This window comes from Neltuma alba, unplaced genomic scaffold (genome assembly GCF_004799145.2).
Source record: "Neltuma alba isolate B1F8T4 unplaced genomic scaffold, ASM479914v2 tig00012154_pilon, whole genome shotgun sequence".
In the NCBI taxonomy this organism is placed as follows: Eukaryota; Viridiplantae; Streptophyta; class Magnoliopsida; order Fabales; family Fabaceae; genus Neltuma; species Neltuma alba.
In genome coordinates, this window is record NW_021636702.1 from 298,416 (window position 1) to 317,683 (window position 19,268).

The 19,268-nt window shown below is 35.5% G+C and overlaps 2 protein-coding genes and 1 non-coding gene across 4 annotated transcripts; all 3 read left to right on the forward strand.

Annotated features, from left to right (window-relative positions):
* The first annotated feature begins 3,156 nt into the window (after nt 1-3,156).
* Nucleotides 3,157-6,186, forward strand: LOC114723746 (transcription factor HHO6-like). Its single transcript, XM_028909979.1, is given in 6 exon segments — nt 3,157-3,593; nt 3,849-4,072; nt 4,179-4,551; nt 5,057-5,133; nt 5,299-5,532; nt 5,534-6,186. Coding segments are annotated over 6 exon segments (1,179 nt in total). The 5' UTR covers nt 3,157-3,376; the 3' UTR covers nt 5,588-6,186.
* A 3,299-nt stretch (nt 6,187-9,485) lies between these two features.
* On the forward strand, nt 9,486-9,559 carry TRNAI-AAU (transfer RNA isoleucine (anticodon AAU)). The gene has a single exon. It is a non-coding gene; the product is annotated as a tRNA-Ile (tRNA).
* A 4,626-nt stretch (nt 9,560-14,185) lies between these two features.
* LOC114723801 (peptidyl-prolyl cis-trans isomerase CYP40) lies at nt 14,186-17,577 on the forward strand. Of its 2 annotated transcripts, none has more exons than XM_028910039.1 (9): nt 14,186-14,356; nt 15,450-15,950; nt 16,107-16,191; nt 16,297-16,349; nt 16,486-16,590; nt 16,750-16,825; nt 17,023-17,066; nt 17,149-17,210; nt 17,343-17,577. In XM_028910039.1, exons 1-8 carry the CDS (start codon nt 14,186-14,188, stop codon nt 17,200-17,202), a joined length of 1,089 nt encoding a protein of 362 aa, XP_028765872.1. In that variant the 3' UTR covers nt 17,203-17,210; nt 17,343-17,577. The 2 variants fall into 2 exon arrangements, with proteins under 2 accessions (XP_028765872.1, XP_028765873.1); XM_028910040.1 differs by having other exon boundaries at nt 17,023-17,060.
* Nucleotides 17,578-19,268: the final 1,691 nt, after the last annotated feature.

A 19,268-nucleotide genomic window follows, 5' to 3' on the forward strand; every position in this document is an offset into this window, starting at 1 on the left:
AGATGAAGTGAATAGTGCGAGGGCATTCTGGGAAATGGTGGGGGCAGTTGTGGGGATGGATTCTTTGATTGGAAGCATCCGACAATTCCAGTGGTGATGCGGGAACCGGGGGCGACCTATTTAAAAATAAATAAACTGAATAATGAATAGTATTGAATTTATTTGATTTAAATAATAAAAGCTCATGAATCTCAATAATAAGCAGCTATATTAAATAAAAAGGAGGGCAAATGGTGGAGCGAGAGATTCTCAACTCGGTGAAGGAGAAATGGAATCTAACGGTTGTAAAAGCTTGTCCTTTTCCGTTCAGGAATAACTCATCCAATTTTTTCAAAAAAGTATTTTAAAAAGAAAATAGAAAAAGCATCTGTTGACGGTGTAATGTTCGAGATGTAAATCCGAGGCAAAATCAAACCTGGGTCCCACTTGACATTAAGATTCCTTATCTCTACAGCTCTGACACGAAGTTGAGTTGAGCATCATCAAATCAAACCAAGTTTCTTGAGGGTGGTTTCACCACGCGCACTCTTGTACGTGTACGCCACCCACCAATAATGTCTTGCCCGGTGTGCCCTCTCCCGTGATAGATTCCCCTGCTTTTCAATTTTCCTTTTTTTTGTCGAAAAAAGAAATTAAGCCGATCCGATAATCAGTACACATTGTACAGAACAAGATTCTATCTACAGTTGAATAATACTGCGCCTTTTCCTTTGGACCCGGTCGAATAGTAAATTGAGAATAATATGCTTAAACATTCATGGGACCATTTTTTCAATTAAAAAATACTCCTCTCATAATTTACACTACAAAAATATTTTAAAAGATAAAAAAATTAAATTATCAAACTTGAACTTAAATTCAAAAGTTATGGACAATTTCTTATTGAATTGATATTATTATAAGTAAATGATTACAAAATTGTGTATATCCTGGCTAGCAGTATATGGTACTAATAATGATCAATTAATTAATTATACATAATAATGCCCAACATGTAACGTGGAGGGTGAACTTTTCTCTTACTCTGTTGACGGAAAGTTTGAGAAAGGGCATTTTATTAGTTATTATGGGAAAAAAGAGGCAATGTCATTCTTTCCCTCAAAAACATGTTACATGTTGAATGTATAAAATACAAATAAATCAATAAAGTAACGGGAAAAGCAGGGGGGAAATATATAATAATACACGTGGTGGAATCTCAATGAACCTATATTCTCCCTTGGTGGCCTTGTTGGCTCCAAAAGCATATGATTCTTGACTTATCAAAACAGGAATACAATGTAGTTTAGAATATTTAATTAGAGTAATAACTTTGAGCTCCAAACAAAAAAAATAGAGTAATAACTTTTCCTCCTCTGACTCATGATAACATAAAATAATATTATAGTACCTTTGAATATCAACCACTCCTTTGTCACATCTCATACTTCACTTTTAAGATAAATTATTTGTCCGGTTCTATATAAAGTTTTTATATTTAGAACTGAAAGAGTATATTTTTATTTTTTTAGATAACTCTATGTGAAATTTATTGTATTTGTGAATTAGCCAGAATCTAATATAACTTTTAGATCATCAGTGGTTTGATAACGGAGAAAATATCTGCGCAGCAAGATTTAAGCGAAAATTTTAAAACATTTACTGTAATGTTAATTTCTTAACAAATTATGCATAACTTATTTTTGTAAATAAGTTCTCATATACTACTGCAATTATAACTTAATTGAAATTCTAATAATAAATCACCAATAGCTTCAACTATTTTTCCCTATTCACACCTCATCGCATCTCTTTTCTTCCTTTCTGGCGAGGGTTATTTGTGTGATTCCAATTTTTTGTTTCATGAAAACACAAATTTTGAATTTTTATATGCACAAATTTCCCTTTTAATTTTGAATCATATGCAAGTATTTTCTGAACTTAGAAAACAAGATAAGTACTGTTGTTAAGACTTAAATTTTTTTCTGATGTCATCTCAGATTATTTTATTAGTGTCATTATTATTTTTTTTAACCTACATCAAATATTACTACAGTCCAATATGATCCTAACTACTTTGAAGATTCCATATTCCAATCCTTTTCTTTGTCACTTGAAAGTTTTAAGCTGTTGAAAATTGATTCAGTTGGCAAGAATGTAACTCATATAACCTAAAAAAGTGTTATTTTAAATTCCATTCCTAATTAAAGTGAAAATATTATTGGTGGAAATATTCCTATAGACAGCTTTTTTTAAAAAAATTTTTTTTTGCCAACTCCTATAGACAGTTTTTAACCAAGAAATATGCATTGGTGCTAATGAATCCCTGAAATTAATTCCCTACACTGCATTAATTGAGACATGAACTACAAATGATAATACAACAACAGTATTTTTTTTTAATTATTATTGTTTATTACTTGACCTGATTATTTTCCCATTAATATTGTACTAATCTTGATGGGAAAAAATGTACTAATCCGGGTTTGATATATAATTATCTGGTCATAAATGAAAGACAGCATCGTGGCCTTCGCGTTTTTAAAAAAAATGTCAATATCTCATACAACTTTGTCATAACTCACAAGTCTAATCAATGAGTTGGCCCAAAAAAAAAAAGAAGAATTATAACAGTACATTCAAAAAGTAAATATGTTATTTAAAATTATGTACAATGTAAGTTTGTATTTAATGATGGAGTTTGAAGTGAGTCACATTATTCTCAATTTATGAATACACAACATGACTAATTTTATACTGACGTTATATATAAAATAGATATAGAAATATAGATTAGGTCAGGTGGGGACTTGGGCATTATTCATAATTTATAAACACTCCAAGGGTTTGGAGTGAACTTTATGTGAGATATTATAGTTGATATATACTGATTTTGCTTGGCAAATAAAAAAAAAGAGATACTGGGAGCAGCATATTGATTTTGTTGGGGGAGAGGAGATTTTGGACATTTCAGAAGAGGAAAGGGGGGCGAACCGGTTGAGCGGGTTAAGTGTGAGAGAGGGAGGAGTTAAGTTTTAAATACGCGACGACCCGAAGGTGACTTTGAAAAAACCAAACCCCGTCTAAACTCGGCGATGCTCTGCTCTCAGCACTCCTCGCTTCCGCAGAATCTTCGCCTTTATTCAAACGTCCTTTCTACTCCTCACATTCGTTGAATCCTTTTTTTTTAATATTTAAAATTCCTTTTATTTTCCCTTTCTTTCTTTCTTTCTTCGCAAACAAACAATTCAATCCCACCCTCTCTCTCCTCCTTTATTCCTTTCTCTACCTATAAATTCCTTATTTCTATTTGCGCCTCTTCACTATTTTCGTCTCCTTGTTTGATAGAATCTCCTGGAAGCTCAGGGAGATCTGAATTTTAGGGATAGGATCTATAATGGGCTCGCTTCCTCCACCACAGCTGAGCTTGGATTTGAGACCCACTTTTGTTCCCAAGACGATCACTGATTTCCTCTACGAAGTTTCCACGATCGCCCATGCCTCCGATAAGCTCTCCAGGCTCGATGATTTCGTCAACAGATTGGAAGAGGAAATGAGGAAGATTGACGCCTTTAGGCGTGAGCTTCCTCTCTGTATGCTCCTCTTGAATGATGGTTGGTTTCCTACCCTGTAATGAAATCTTTCGTCTGAATGAAGACGTTTCTGGTTCTAGGCTTATGACCTTCTGGCTGTTTGGTGATGGGTTTTGATATTATAATTCTGTTCTCATGGCTTTGTCTGCTTAGTCCTTTTTTGGATTTGTTTATGAAGTGAAAGAGCCTCAGCTTATACACTTGAATTTTACTTGTTGACATTTTTTATCCACGGACTAATCAATGCGTTGCGTTTTTGTCTGTGAATCTCTGTAGCAATTTTAGTTCTGAAGGAGGAATCGGCAAAATTCAGGATACCTGATTCTCAGCCAGTATTGGAAGAATTTATTCCCTTGAGGAAACAGTGTGATCAGAAGGAGGAAGATGAAACAGAAAAGGAATGCCGAGACAAGAAGAACTGGATGAGTTCTGTACAACTGTGGAACACTGATAGTTACCCCACCTGTGAACAAAAAGAACGTTATAAATTAGAAAACAAGGTATAATAGCCTACGGAATTGCATTTATGGTTCTCGCATAATAAAATATCCTGTGAATTTACCATTCAGAGATGAGCTAACCTAATTTTCTATCTGGTGCTAGCAGAAAAATGAAGAACCCACTGTGGCAGAGGATCCTTTGAAATCTTGTAGAAATAGAATTGGAAGGAGGGTTTTTATGCCTTTTGCATCATACAGTCCAGTTCATGTGACAACTGTGGCAACCAAGGAAGAAATGGAAGAGTCTGATATTAATGGACTTTCTCTTGTCACTCCTGGAGTTAAAAATCTGAGGGAGGGGTCTGTTTCTAGCGGATCAAGAATATCGTCTGGCAGGGCGGTTTCATCGCCTCCTTGCAGTGACCAACCAAGTTTACGCACTGGACAGCATCAGACTGCTCGGAAACAAAGAAGGTGTTGGTCACCAGAGCTGCACCGTCGATTTGTCAATGCCCTGCAGCAACTTGGAGGTTCTCAAGGTTAGAAAAAGAAACTTGGATCCCTTCTCATGTAAATTTGATCAATTACCACTGTTCTACTGATCTTCTGTTGCTGAAAGCGTCAAGGCGGATACCTTCTTGAAACTGCAATATGCAATTTGTTTACGATTCTTAATTTGGGACTATACAACTCGCCCAATTTCCATTTCACTGACTGGGAAATTAAGAACTATCAAATGAAGTGCCAAAACTTCCAACCAGTCTAAAAAGGTTCAGGGATTAGATCGTGATGGGTATGAAATTATGTAGTGCTTGTTTTATCTAATTCTTAGGACAGTTGTGAGTTGTGACTTGGATACTGTTGTGATTAGGCAAGATAAAAATAGGAAATGTTTGGATTGCATATTATCTCCCAATTGAAAGGTCTTCTACTCCCTAGTCCCCACTGATACTTGCTAAGAAACAATTTCTCCCCGCAGCTTAAGTTACTTCCTTTGTTCTTAGTTTCTTGTATCTAATTGACATGTCTGGGTTCTTCTTGCAGCTGCCACTCCAAAGCAAATTAGAGAACTCATGCAAGTTGATGGCCTGACCAACGATGAAGTGAAGAGCCATTTACAAGTGCGTTGTTGTTCTTATTACTTCCCCCCCCCCCTATGGTTCCCAGAACGTGTGAGCTTTTCAGAAACCAACTGATATAGTATACTTATAATACGGAGTACGGAGATTGAGGTTTCATTCATAACAAAGTTTGTATTATGGACTAATATGGTATTGTTGTTGCAGAAATACCGACTTCATACCCGAAGACTTCCAGCTTCCACAGCTACTCCTGGTGACCAGTCTGTTGTAGTTCTCGGGAGTTTATGGATGTCCCAAGATCAATATAATGACTCCTCCAAGGGTATCGTTTCAGGGTCTGGCTCTCCTCAAGGTCCCCTCCAGTTAACCTCAGGATCTGGAGGAGGAATGTCCCAAACTGAAGATGACAGCATGGAAGATGATGATGATGAAAAATCCAGAGAGCGATAGATGGAATGGTGAAATCCATAAACCTGGAAAAAATGATGTATAGATATTCTCCGCCATGAATTTTGCAGATAAAAGTATACATGGGAGGAGTTTATGACCACATAAGGGAATACATCGTGAAACAAGTTGAAAAGGAGGATCTATCTGCATGGAGAGACTAGAGAGGCTATTTAAATTTTGCAGGATTAGCTTTCTTTCTGTTTGAGTTTGAGTTTTGATCTGAGACTCCGAGATTAAGATCATTTCTGCACATTAAGAAGCAGGTGTTTTTCCTCATATCATAAAATTCGTTCATTGCTTTTGGTCCTGAACACGATATGATGGTCCGTAAGAAATTTCTCCAGTGGCTTCTATGAGGTCTCTCCATTTTTATCCGAGTGCTTGCAAACACATGGAAAATTATGAAATATAGAACGATGAGGAGTATAACTGTCATGCTACCAACTTTTGGCCTATTATGATTTTCATTTGAAAGTAGCTCAGCGGTTTTTCATGTATGGCTGGTGATCTTATGATCTTTTCCATCCATTGTCATTACTTTATCTGTTGAATGCGGATTTAAAATCTGCCTGCTACCTAGGCTAAAATGTACCTTCTTTGTGTATACTGTGGTCCATTAGATGAGACTTCTTTGAAAAATTATTCTTTCAAATTACCGAAATTTTGCTGATGCGTGTGGTTGTGGGTTTGGTGACGAGGCAGATAAATCATCGTGTTCTGCAAAGTTCTCCCATTGGCAGCATCTTTTTGGAACTAAAAGCTAAATAACTTGGAATTCTCAGCACACTAAGTGACAATCATTTGATTATATAAAGGAGATCCCATTAAAGTCTTGTGTCGGCAAGCAATCAACTCAATCATATGGTTTTGAATCTGCTGACCAAATTATGTAGCCTTTAAACAAACATCTTAAATTTTGATTAGTCAAAGTTCAAACCCTCCTAGATCTTATGCTTTTGCCCAAACTCTTTTCATATCCCACCCAGAAAAAAAGAGACAAAAAAAGGGCCTGTATTTACTTGAAAAAGATCTCAAACATGCTTAAGTAATGTAATTATCGAGATTTTACTGTCTAGAGTGATTTTACAGAGAATTTCGTGGGACCACACGTTAGATTATATGCAAGAGAAAAAGAAGCCATGGCCGTATATGTGCACTAGATAATTCTAAAGAAAACTTTTGGATTAGCCTTGTGTTTAGCTGGGTGCAAGACAAAACAGTCACTTTCAGAAGCAAAATAATAGTGGCGAATCTTGCAGACAAGACATAATAAATGGGGGCCAATGGCATCCCAATTTTCAATTATAGTGTACATTGTCCGTTTGATGAAATGCGTGAGTGAGTGAATAATGATAGACGAGAGAACCTCCTTCTCTCTTTACCCTTATTTTCTAAATCGGGCCTTTTCTCTGCGCTGATCATTAACTGACACGATTCAATATCTTCTCTTGCTTCAACTGGTAATCATATTGATCAATGCATCAACAAATCACATGGCTCCTCAAAATGAATTTGAGCAAACAACCTGGCCCTACAAAGACAAAAAATTAAAATCATTTCTACCAAAGATTCCTTCTCTCATCGGTGACCCCATAGCTATCCTTCTTCATATGCACGACAAGAATTAGAATTAGAACTAGGATCGTGGACGGATATAAAATACAAAACAGAATGATGCTTGTGTGTTATGCATTTTTAAGTCGATTTCATTTATAGAAAAAGGTAAATTCAGATGCTTTTATGCTGTCATATTTTCAATGGAATTATTGTAAAGAACACCTTCGAGCTTTTAACTAACATGTTATAAAAGTGTCCCTAAGTTCAAGCTTAAAAAAAAAAAAAAAGAGTCACCAACAAGTGTCATCAACCACATTCTGACTTTAATAAATCGTTATAATTCAATTCAATTCACCTAAGCTTCCTATGATGAAAATATTATACTACAGTAAAATTATATTTTACTTAGCAACTAGCATCCTTTATGAAGAGCAAAAGAGCCCAAATATCCTTGAATATCATGCATGTCCAAAGGGTTCTTTCTAATCTACGATGCCTCCAAAAGCTGAGAAGGAGGCGTAGAAGGCCGAAAGGCCAACCACCGGCCACCTATACAAATTCAAATTTATGTCTTCACCTGATTCTCTCACCTTGTCTTTGCTTGTCTTCCAAAATTTGTGTGAAGTTTTCTCAGTTTGTATTTTTTCTCTGCCTTGTTTGGGAATCTTTTCACGGAGCACTCGTGAACGATGGAGAATCTTGCTCCCGAGGGAAGGGTCCACTTGCTTTCTAATTTTTTTAATCTGAAATGCCTCTTGTCAATGTGATATTCCCTGGTGCTATTTTGACTTTTAATATAAGAGTTAATTGTACATGTTAAAAATTTTATCAAATAGTAATTCTAGTTAATATTATTCTGGTCCTTAATATAAAAGTTATTTTGACTTTTAATTTGTTCATAAATATAAGAACCCAATTCACTTTTTCCCCTCATATCTATCTATTTTTTCAAAGTAGTATTTGTATTAGTTATACTTGTTAAAGATTCCATTAAATAGTAATTCTAACTAATACATATAATTAGCTTTAAGAAGACAACACCCTATTATTATTTCTAGTCCTTAATATAAAACCTAATTAACTAATTTGAGGAGATTAAGGAAATTAGTTAGTTTGTTATTTGTAATAAATATGCGTTTTTTTTCATAGAATACCTTTACTAATCATATGTATTAATTAAAACTGTCATTTAATGAAACATTTAATATATACAACAACTACAATGACTACTTTTAAAAAAATGAATAAATATGAAAGACAAAGTAAATTGTGGTTTTATACTTAAAAAAAAAAAGATAGATATGAACGATAAAATGAATTGGGATCTTACATTTAAGATTAAATTAAAAATTAAATTAATTTTTATATTAAGAACTGAGCTAGTATTAGCATTAGAGGCGATTTTATTTTTATGTGATCTTCTCCAATCTGGTCGTGTATTATTCGTATATTTAAAAATTATGACTTTCTCAGGCGGGTTCATGAAAAGAAGATTCTTATTAATGGACTATGTTCATCATTTGAGCCTAATTTAGTAGGGTGGGCTATAGGTTTGTTTGATGGGCTCTTCAGGTATAGGCCTGATTGGGAAAAACCGATGGGCTGGTCTTAAGGCCCTTGGCCAAGCCCAAACTTTACTTTCTGATCTTTTCTTTCAAAACTCATTTCAGGGTTCTAATATTTAAATTCTTGTTAAAAGAAGCTGATTGGTTTTTTTTTTTTAGATTTCTCCCTCCGGTATCCGACACCCTTTGGGTGCAGACTAAATCCGGAGTCGCCTCAGGTGGGACTTCCCAGGATTGAGCCCATACACTGGCGGGTACGTGGCGCCTTGCCTTCCCCTTGTCAACCGATGAGCTCGGTATCAGTACGTGATTTGGTGACTGATGCATACATATTAGCATACCCATAAAATGCAACATTGTCGGCAATGCATCTGAACCCATGGTGTAATAGATAACTGGAACCGTTACAAGCCAAACTTGTCCCTCAATGGGTGCAGAGAAGCTGATTAGTTATTTACAAGGCAAGAAATACTATCTATTTGCCTCTTATAGATACTCCTCTCAACTTTTTATGCTCCTAGCCCCCTCCATCCTAAGCTGCAGAAGTCATGCATTTTTCTCTTTGTTTTTGACGGAACCAGGGCTCAAAGGACGTCTTAGTAGTTTTTCTTTTTCCACAGTGAGTTTGGGGGCTTTAATATAAAGAACATATAGGAACTTTACACCAAAAAAAAAAAAGAACATATAGGAACTAAACAAACAAGAAAGTAAGGCATAAGTTATCAGGTGGAGGTTAGATTTATCTGATTCTGAGTCGTATAGTATAATGTGTTTTACCAGGAAGAGAAATATATAATATGGATAACCCGTGAGCATCAGGGCCTATTAGCTCAGTTGGTTAGAGCGTCGTGCTAATAACGCGAAGGTCGCAGGTTCGAGACCTGCATGGGCCAAGTAAATGATACTTTTTGCATTTATTTTCTTCGCCTGAAACTGGGATGAGAGAGCTGCTGTTTCACCACGTCCATTCCGAGTCAAGGCAGTAAGTAGTATATGCTATACCATAAATTAACCACTCAAACATCATGGTCATACAACATGTTGCCATCATCCCACATTCACAGAATAATCCAAACCATACAAAGTTTTCCCAGAAGGATCAGAAGCAGATGCGGTCGCTACTGTGCTCTGATCTGCAGGTTTGAAAGTTGCATTTCGAAAGTGGGGTGACTGATAAATTTAGTCAACTTCAGACAAGAGTAATCGATCATAGAAATAATGAAGATATCGTGTCGACTGAATTTGAAGAAAGATGTATTTGGGAATCCAAATGTCTCAATTTCAAAACGATTACTTTGCTTGCACACTCCCCCAATCCATTCTAATTCAGCTGCAGAGCTGCTAATTAACCCCAAAAAAGAGCTGCTTCATGTATATGTTGTCACTTATATTGTTTTCACTCGAACTAGATTGCCCTTTGCCCCTTAACTAGCATGATGATAGCAGAACCTGGTATAATAATGAGAGATTTGAAATTGACGTTCAAGAAATGTGAGAATACTCGTTTAAAACACAACCACTTTTGCTGCAACAGATGGCAGCTAAATGGCGGGGGAATTCCCACTTTTTGGTTTCTTTGGGCATCATCCTTGGATGGTCTGGTAATATTATTGTGGAAAAAATAAGAACCATCACATGCCAGGGATTGGCCTCAGGGAGGCATCATTGCATAGAATTGAAAAGAAGGCAACATTCTGAAACAATGATGATAAGCTTTTTGACGCTAGCCCCCAAAAGCTTCCAACTTATCTTTGAGCCATCAATGACACATTACAGTTTGAATCAAAAAGACGTCAAAATAAGGGACACCCTCAACCAGATGAGACGAGGAGATTCTCTGGGAAATACATCACCAAAACCTCATCGACTCAGAATGAGAATAAACAATCCCAGCAGATGCTGAACTCTCTCTCTCTCTCTCTCACCCCTCCTTGTTAGCATCAATCTCTCTCTTTTAAGGTTGGTCTTGATATGACGTGACATTCTCACACCTCCCAACACTTCTTTTGTTGCTTGCCAGTGCCTCACCAGGAACTAATCCCCTTCATCTGAAAAGGCCTTTGCTTTTCTCTCTTGGGTCTAGTATTTATATTTCACTTTCACTCTTTCAGCTGCACCCAGCAGTTGCCCAATGGCTTCTTTTATCAATTAATATTCATGGCCATATAATATCATATCTTACACATTTGTCCTCATTCGCCCATCTCTCAGCCCTCTCGAACAAAACAAATCCCAAAACATAACGGATTCAACATGCTTACTAGTTTTGTTTATTGAGTTTCCTTGACCTTTTCCTCCTCCTCCTCCTGCTCCACATCTTCAAATATCTGTGAATCCTGAAATATTTTCGGTTTCAGATACAGACCTTCTCACATGTCCGCACCAGTGACCCAGCCAGCCTACGCTGCGCACACGGGCCATGGGTCAGTCGGACCCGTTATTGCAGTTCTTGCTGTCATCACCGTTCTGGGAGTCATAGCCGGGATGATCGGAAGGCTCTGTTCAGGTCGTCCGGTGGGTCACGCCCACTACGACTTCGAGAGCTGGGTCGAGACCAAATGCTCCTCCTGCGTCGACGGCAGGATCGCCCCTCCTCCTCCGTCAGTCGAAAGCTGCGCGGGCGGCTCGCCGGAGATGACCGAAGAACAAGAAGAAGAGAACCAAAGGCAGAGCTCGCCATCAATGGTAATAAGTTAATCTTGTTGGCGAAGGAAATAGCAGTGTTGATATAGCAGCATTTACTGACGGAGGAATCAGAAAATTATCTCGTATTTGAGTGCCTCGCAAAGCTTCTTTTTAGTTCATTTTGGTGAACTGGAAAAGCTTTGTGTTAAAGATGATTGCTCGATGAGATGCTTCACCTTGTCCTGAAATATTTGTACTTCATCACCTTGCTTGTATCTCTCTCAAAGTTGTTTGACAACTTTTGACAGTTTTAGTTTCAGAGTTTAATTAAGAGGGAGGAAAATGCAGATGCCTTATTGCTGTAAGTTATTTCGTTTCAATTGGGTTGGCGGGGCTGTAATTTTTAATATGCGTGTTTTCCTGATGGAATTGGTCATTTAGATGGGCTTTTCAGTTCATGGAAATGTTAAAATTCAGTATTGGATCTCCCGTTTTGAAACAAAAACACAAAACAATTATCAAGACCATGGAAACCAGAAATTAATTGTTGAGGCTGATGTTGAGGGTGTTTTAGCTATTTTGTGGAAACACGTTAATGGGAAGAACAAGCATAATCATCATATGCAGTATTGTTATTATTCATGGATTGATGGCGACGTTTGATGGCCAGATTGTTGGATTCCGGTACCGTAATATGTGTTATGAGCTGTGGATTAAGTGGCAAACAAGGACGAGACTTGGAAGACGACTTTGATGCCCACTTTTGGCTGTTAATTCACCTCCCAGTCTCACTTCTCACAAATATACCAACCCAACTCTTCTGGGCACGTCACTATTTTTGGATTAATACAGTCTTTAGTATTTTAGTATCAGTCCTTTGAGTTTCCAAAAATATGTTTTGATATGGTTCAAATTTTTATTAAATTATAAGAATTAATGTCTTAGATGAAAAAAACTGGATGAATCAAAACTTATCGCTGAAAACTTGAGAAATTAAAACCAAAATAAGAATAAACTTAAGAGATAAAAAATTATATTAATCCATTGCATTTTCATGTCACTTCTTTCTAATAAAAAAATAACTATATATCAACTTTTATTCTAAACTAGGCTCATACGTTGTCTTATTTGAGTGAGACTGACCAAGGAAAAAAATATATACAAGCTTGTCATTTACCCTAAAATAATTTAAACTATTTTGAAAAGATTGATAATATATTTATATAATTATGATTACTTGTTGAATCATGAATAGAATGATACAAGAATAGGAGCAATATGATAGGACGGCTCCATCACGTGGGTTATTCAGTTTGGATGGTGGAGGGAGTTTCTGAAATTTGCATGTGAAAGAGACAAGTTTTTGCGTTTGGCATCCTCTTTTCCTTAGGAATCGAATTTATATTATCAACGTCTCAAAAGTTATTAAAATTATACATTCAATATAATTAAGATTACCAGTGCTCAGGAAAAAAAAAAAGAAGATTGCCACAACAACGTACTAATAGATACAACATGGTACATTTCATATCAATGCAATGTCAGAAAAAAAATTAAGATCTAACTTAATATTAAATTACACATAAAATTACATTTTTACAGATAAATTTAATTTATTTATATCAATATATCATAATATAAATAATAATTTTTATTATATATATCGTGTTAGTGGATATTAAGCGAGAAGGGGGGAAACAGAGAGCTCACGGGCTGGAATGGCAGTGAGCCAGTGACTAGAAGGACAGGCAAAGGCCATGATTGGGCTATATATTGCCGTGTAATGGGCTCCTAGAGGCCCACATTTTCTTGGGCCCAGAGTACGGTATTTCACCCCTTAGGCCCAGCACAACATCCGACCACATGCATGTTACATATAATGTGAACGTATGGCACACCGCTAAATACAAACAGCCAAACAAACCTTATCAGACTACATTAAACTCCATTAATTAACACCAACATTATTAAAATTAACATTAAATTGTGACAAGATAGGACCCTCCTTAAAATTTTGCTTAGGAAAAAAAAATCATGCTCTTTCTAGCAAAAGAATATAACTCTAAGCCTCGTCTGAAACATTTTATATTTTGAAGAGTAAATTAAACTTAAGCATCGCCGGTTTAAGAAAAGAAATACTGAGGCTTCGACATAAACAAAATAATTGTATCCATATACTTAATAAACTTATAAAAAGTGACTCTATTTATAAATTAGGAATTAGGAATGGTATAAATTTTTACAGGATGCTATCTCTTTTTTTCCCAGCCATTGATGCTATCTATCTAATTTATATAGAAAAAAACTTAACATAAAAATAATTTGATTTAAATTTTATGCGTATTTATAATTAAATATTAATATTTAAAAAATAAGACATATAACTATTTATACATGTATGTTTCTATTATGAAGGCGTCGATGGAATTGAGACCCAAAAAGGACGAGACAAAATAGAAATGGCGGGTCATCCGATAAAACAATAATGGGACAGGACAGGACGGCTCAAATTTACTGAAAAATTGGAGGCGTTCGGAATTAGAAGGGACGAGTGACGCGACAGTGATGCCAGGTATTACTTCTATTTACATAAATTACCATGAGAAAATCGCAAAAAAGACTGCTAAAATTAAAAATATATATATAAGAGCCTAATTATAAGAATTGTTATCAAAACCTGTAGTGTTTTCGAAACATATACTAATACCATCATGGTTCCTGTTTATAATTTTTTTATTTTTACGGTTTGTTTTGCGATTTTCCCATTTACCATTTCAATTTCTTTCATTTGACCTCATGTTTCTGAGACCTTATTTGCTTTTCTCTCAAGTCTCCTCAACTCAGACCAGAGTCCAGGAGGCATTATTCGCGTAAGCCATCATAGAAGAAGAGAGATGGGGAGGCCAAGGTGCTTCTTGGACATAAGCATAGGCGGAGAGTTGGAAGGGAGGATCGTGGTGGAACTTTACAGCGACGTCGTCCCCAAAACCGCTGAGAACTTCAGAGCTCTCTGCACTGGCGAGAAAGGCATTGCTCCCAACACTGGGCTACCCCTCCATTACAAGGTTTGTTATTGCACTAACTTTGTCAGGTGACTCAGAAAAATCGCGTCTTTTGCTGTTCTTCATGAACATGAATGGCTTCATTGCCTGTTACTGTTTCAATGAGAGGGCTACCTTTTCTTTTACTCATGAGTCATGAGGGATTTGCACCATGAAGATTGCACATCTGTGCTTTTATACTTTTTTTTGAGTAATCTTAGCGACTTAAGGCTCTGCACTTTGCAGCAAACGAAAGGTCGAAGACGGTCCTCTGCAACGTTTTGAACGATGAGTAGAGAAAAGACGGTTATGCCCTTGATTTTGTTGACTGTTTGTCTATGTTGTAAGCAAAGCATGCTGAGTTTTGCCGAACCCTCTTGTAATTTGAGAGGACGGCATTCGACGGAATGCCTTTTATTGCCATAATCTGGGAAAGGGACTCCTTTAACTTCTATCAATGATTCTTCTTTTCTCTCTTCGGAGGTCACTTTTTTTGGGTATAATGCCATGCATTTTCTTTTTTAACAGAGCTATGGCAACTGTTTGATGTTTTGATTTTTATTTTTGTAATTATTTGATGTCATTGAATAAAACTCTGATCAACAATCGGGGCATATGGTGTGAGTATTCAGAGTGCTGATGGAACATAGAGAAATGCTGATAACATACAATAATTTAGACTTTAGCAAGTTGTGGCAGACCATGATGATTCTTAACTGTAACATATATCTTCAAATTATTGTAGCATTCTAATTTTTAGTGATGATTTGCACTTCTTATAATATCCTTTGTGATCATAATATGCTAGGATGTGGCCTCACGTGATTCTATTCTTTTCACTGGTCTTTTTGATTGGGGGATCAGTGGGTCAGTACATAATTCGGTATCTTATAGCATGATGTGAGGAAAGATTAGATCCCCTTGTCAGTAGTTCCTTTACATGCCTACATACATACATATATATATTTGGAATTGAGAGAGACAACATGCTATTTCATGATATGAATGCCAAATCATTATGCTTAGTTTTAAAAGATGTTTTCTTCTGAGAATATTCTTCTGTCATTAGGCTTTAAGTTAACCATAGAATTCGTAATATACTTTTCTGAATATTCAGGGGTGTTGCTTCCATCGGATTGTTAGAAGCTTTATGATCCAAGGAGGAGACATATCTGCTGGAGATGGTACTGGTGGAGAATCTATATACGGGATGAAGTTTGAAGACGAGAATTTTGAGTTGAAGCATGAAAGGAAAGGGATGTTATCAATGGCAAATTCTGGCCCTAACACCAACGGGTCTCAGTTTCTTATTACCACTACTCGAGCTGCTCATCTTGATGGTAAGCATGTGGTGTTTGGGAAGATAGTAAAGGGAATGGGGGTAGTCCGTTCAATGGAGCTTGTTACTACTGGTGATGAAGGTCGCCCCATTATTGATGTTAAAATTGTGGACTGTGGAGAAATTCCTCAGGGAGCAGATGATGGAATATCTAACTTTTTCAAAGATGGTGATGCTTATCCTGATTGGCCGGCAGACCTCGATGAAAGCCCTAATGATCTCCATTGGTGGATGAATGCTGTTGATTCCATTAAAAATTTTGGTAACGACTACTTCAAGGTATTGGAGCTTTATCATAGTCTTCTTTCTAGTCTCACCTGCTTCATTTAATATATCTTTTCATGTTGTGAAACTGTAAGAATGTGTTTTTCTTGTTCTACTGGTTAATATTTGTTCTGTTATTATAATTGCATTCATCAATTTTCCCTCTGGAAGAAACAAGATTTTAAAATGGCTTTAAGGAAGTATCGGAAGGCTCTACGCTACCTTGATCTTTGCTGGGAGAAAGGAGTCGATGCTGGTATGTTAATGTTTGTTTAGTTATTACTTGACTATATGGTGAACATGCCACAAATTCACTGGCACCTCACTTGAATTTGATACTCTTATGTTAATTCCTTTTCAGACAAGAGTTCAAGCTTGAGAAAAACGAAGTCTCAGATTTTTTCAAACTGCTCTGTAAGTTCAAAGCCATTACATTGTACATTGAAGAGAAAATTTTTTAAATGCACTCTACCTATAGCAACTGATTTCATTCTAACCTATGTTTCTTGTTTCCCTTCTAGTAATTGTTCTTGGTATATTTGCTTTTCAGGCTTGTAAATTGAAGTTAGGGGATCTCAAAGGAGCATTATTAGACACAGAATTTGCAATGCGCGAAGCAGGCAATAATGTCAAAGCTTTGTTTCGCCAAGGGCAGGTTGGTATTTCTATTAACGAACTTTTTTGTCACCATTTGGCGGCATTTGGATCTAAACATAATGTATCCCACTTTGCAATCTGATGAACATGTTTCTTGATCTAAACATAATATATCCCACTTTTCAATCTGATGAACATGTTTCTTCCATCTTCCCAGGCATACATGGCGCTCCGTGACATTGATTCTGCGGTTGAAAGCTTCAAAAATGCACTAACCTTGGAGCCAAATGATGGTACATGTCTTATTCATATTTTTCAAATAAGCTGTACCGTATGTCAATTGATATATTTTTTTTAATGCACAAAAATGGATTTAAATGTATTCAAGTATTCAACTTCATGCATAATCTGGTCTGGAGGCTTTAAGTTATAAGAGACTGGAAAGGTGAAATAGTTTTTGATTGCTTACTTGAGATCTGGTGATTTTCAGCTGGAATCAAAAAGGAGCTTGCTGCTGCCAGGAGGATGGTGAGGGTATCTGGATGTTTTAGCAAAGCATTCTAGCATCAAACAAATGCCTATTGGTGCATCTAACTGATTCATCTTTTTTTGGCAGATTGCTGATAGACACGATCGGGAAAAGGATGCATGCAAAAAAATGTTTCAATAACATTTCTGGTAGGTGCTTACTTTTTGGGGTAACATGCATGTGAACAGATTTACATTTTTGGTAATATGTTGTTCCATTGCTGATGTATTGTTGACAGACTCATCTTGCCTCGATGTGTTTTTCTAACATTTGCCCTTCAGCTCAATGTTTTCAGCAGAGGAGAACAACCTGACCACCGAGCAAGTACAGTATAAAATTTTGAGTCCATTGTTGCAGAGTTAGTGCGAATGAAGCTCAGAATATCAAAGGAGAAAGTGTTTTTTTTTTCCTTTTTAATGACAGTAATAGCCAAACCTTTTTTTCCCCCCGTTTTCCCCCTCTTTCTCTTATATGAAGTCGGTAAAATGACTCCTCTAAACAGTTTCCTTGTGGTCCCAGTGAATGAATATGCATTATAGCTTATGGAACCACAAGCAATGCATTATCTGATTCTAATATTTTACCATCGGCGGGTTTTGATCCTTTGGGGGTATCAGGTTCATCGTGTTCTTTGTAATAGTTGTGGAAGTCTGATGGCCATTAGGACCCCTTAATGGCACTTCTTTTTACTGCATTTAGTCATTTATTACCTGTATCCCAAAAACAAATCGTAAAACTCACTTCATATGAAATTATCGCCTAATGGGAAGTTTAAGTTTTAATTACTCGTTATAAATTTATAATACATGGAGCTGCCATGTAAATAATTTCTGTACCGGTATACTTTCTTTCGTTGCAAGACGCCCAAAGACTAAAACAAGTTTAAACAGAATATTCGTGACAAAATAACGAAGATTTATTTTTTAATAATAAGAAAATGATAAATAACATGTTTTTATTTTGTATTAAAATGCATCTAGCATTTTGAACATGCATCCCCAATTTTAAATTATTTAATGGTGTAATTTGTCTTTTAATATTAAAAATGGAGCAATCTCACCCTTATTCTAATAATAATGGATTAATGGATTTATGATAACTATGTTAAGGTTTATTAGCATCCAACTTGTCTCGTCCCAGTCAATTTAGGATAGGACGACTATGGGACGGGACAAAACAGTCTTGGTGATAGGACATCGAATGGAATTGTCTAGTCTCAAATTTTTTCTTAAAAAATTACTTATTAATAATTTTTAGTAGATTATTTAATTTGTTCGAAGAATAATTAATTTTTATAATGATTTTCAATTCTTAAGTTGTAATATTATCTTAATAAAATTCCTTCCCTAATAAAATAATTTATAAAGTCATTATATAATGTTTTTTTATGATAATTTTTTGTACAATATTGTTTTTATATTATATAATTAAACTTTTTATATAATATTTTTAGTATTTTTATTTTCAGAAGCCCAATTAAAAAAACAAATATTACAACATAAAAAAAATCAAATTCAAATTACATTAGTCTATTAAAAAAATTAAACTCGTCTTCTCTTATATCCTGTCTAGTCCTGACAGGACTAAGATAACCTCATGATGAGACTATCAGGATAAAAATTTCTCATTTGCAATATAGTAGGGACAAAATTACATTACAGCTTAAGACCTCAAAATACAATTCAAGATGATAGGTGCACATGCACTTTTTTATTTTTATATGCTCTTTTCTGTCTTAAATATAAAAACTATTTGTGAAATTTATTTTGATGTTAAATATAAAATACTATATTTTTTTATATATTGTATTTATTACTTTTTCTCAAACTACTTCAGTTTTTTATAAAAAACCTAATTCTTGAATTAATTTTGATTCTAAATATATGATCTATTTTTTATATTTATCAATTTTTTTTAAATTATCCTTATTGATACTCCATCAATTATAATTAAATAGGAGAGGAAATGAAAATATTAAGAAAGATAATTATAGTGTTTAAAAAATAATATTTTTTATAATTAACTAACTTATTTAATTTTTTTAATTTAATTAAATTAGTTAAATATGTCATAATGGAGAGTTTCTTATAAAGAGAAAGCACAATGGAAGTTGGGGGGGAAGAAAAAAAAGGGAAGCAAAATAGAAAATCCAGACCGAACCAAATAATGGATATCTGATCTCTGATTTCTGACAGACAGCTATACGA

Excerpts from the sequence above, each read along its gene's own strand:
- LOC114723801 (XM_028910039.1), top strand. The coding sequence starts at position 14,186 with ATGGGGAGGCCAAGGTGCTTCTTGGACATAAGCATAGGCGGAGAGTTG. Across the intron at positions 16,192-16,296 it reads GGAGAAAGGAGTCGATGCTG|ACAAGAGTTCAAGCTTGAGA; the intron begins GTATGTTAATGT and ends ATTCCTTTTCAG. Across the intron at positions 16,826-17,022 it reads AACCTTGGAGCCAAATGATG|CTGGAATCAAAAAGGAGCTT; the intron begins GTACATGTCTTA and ends GGTGATTTTCAG.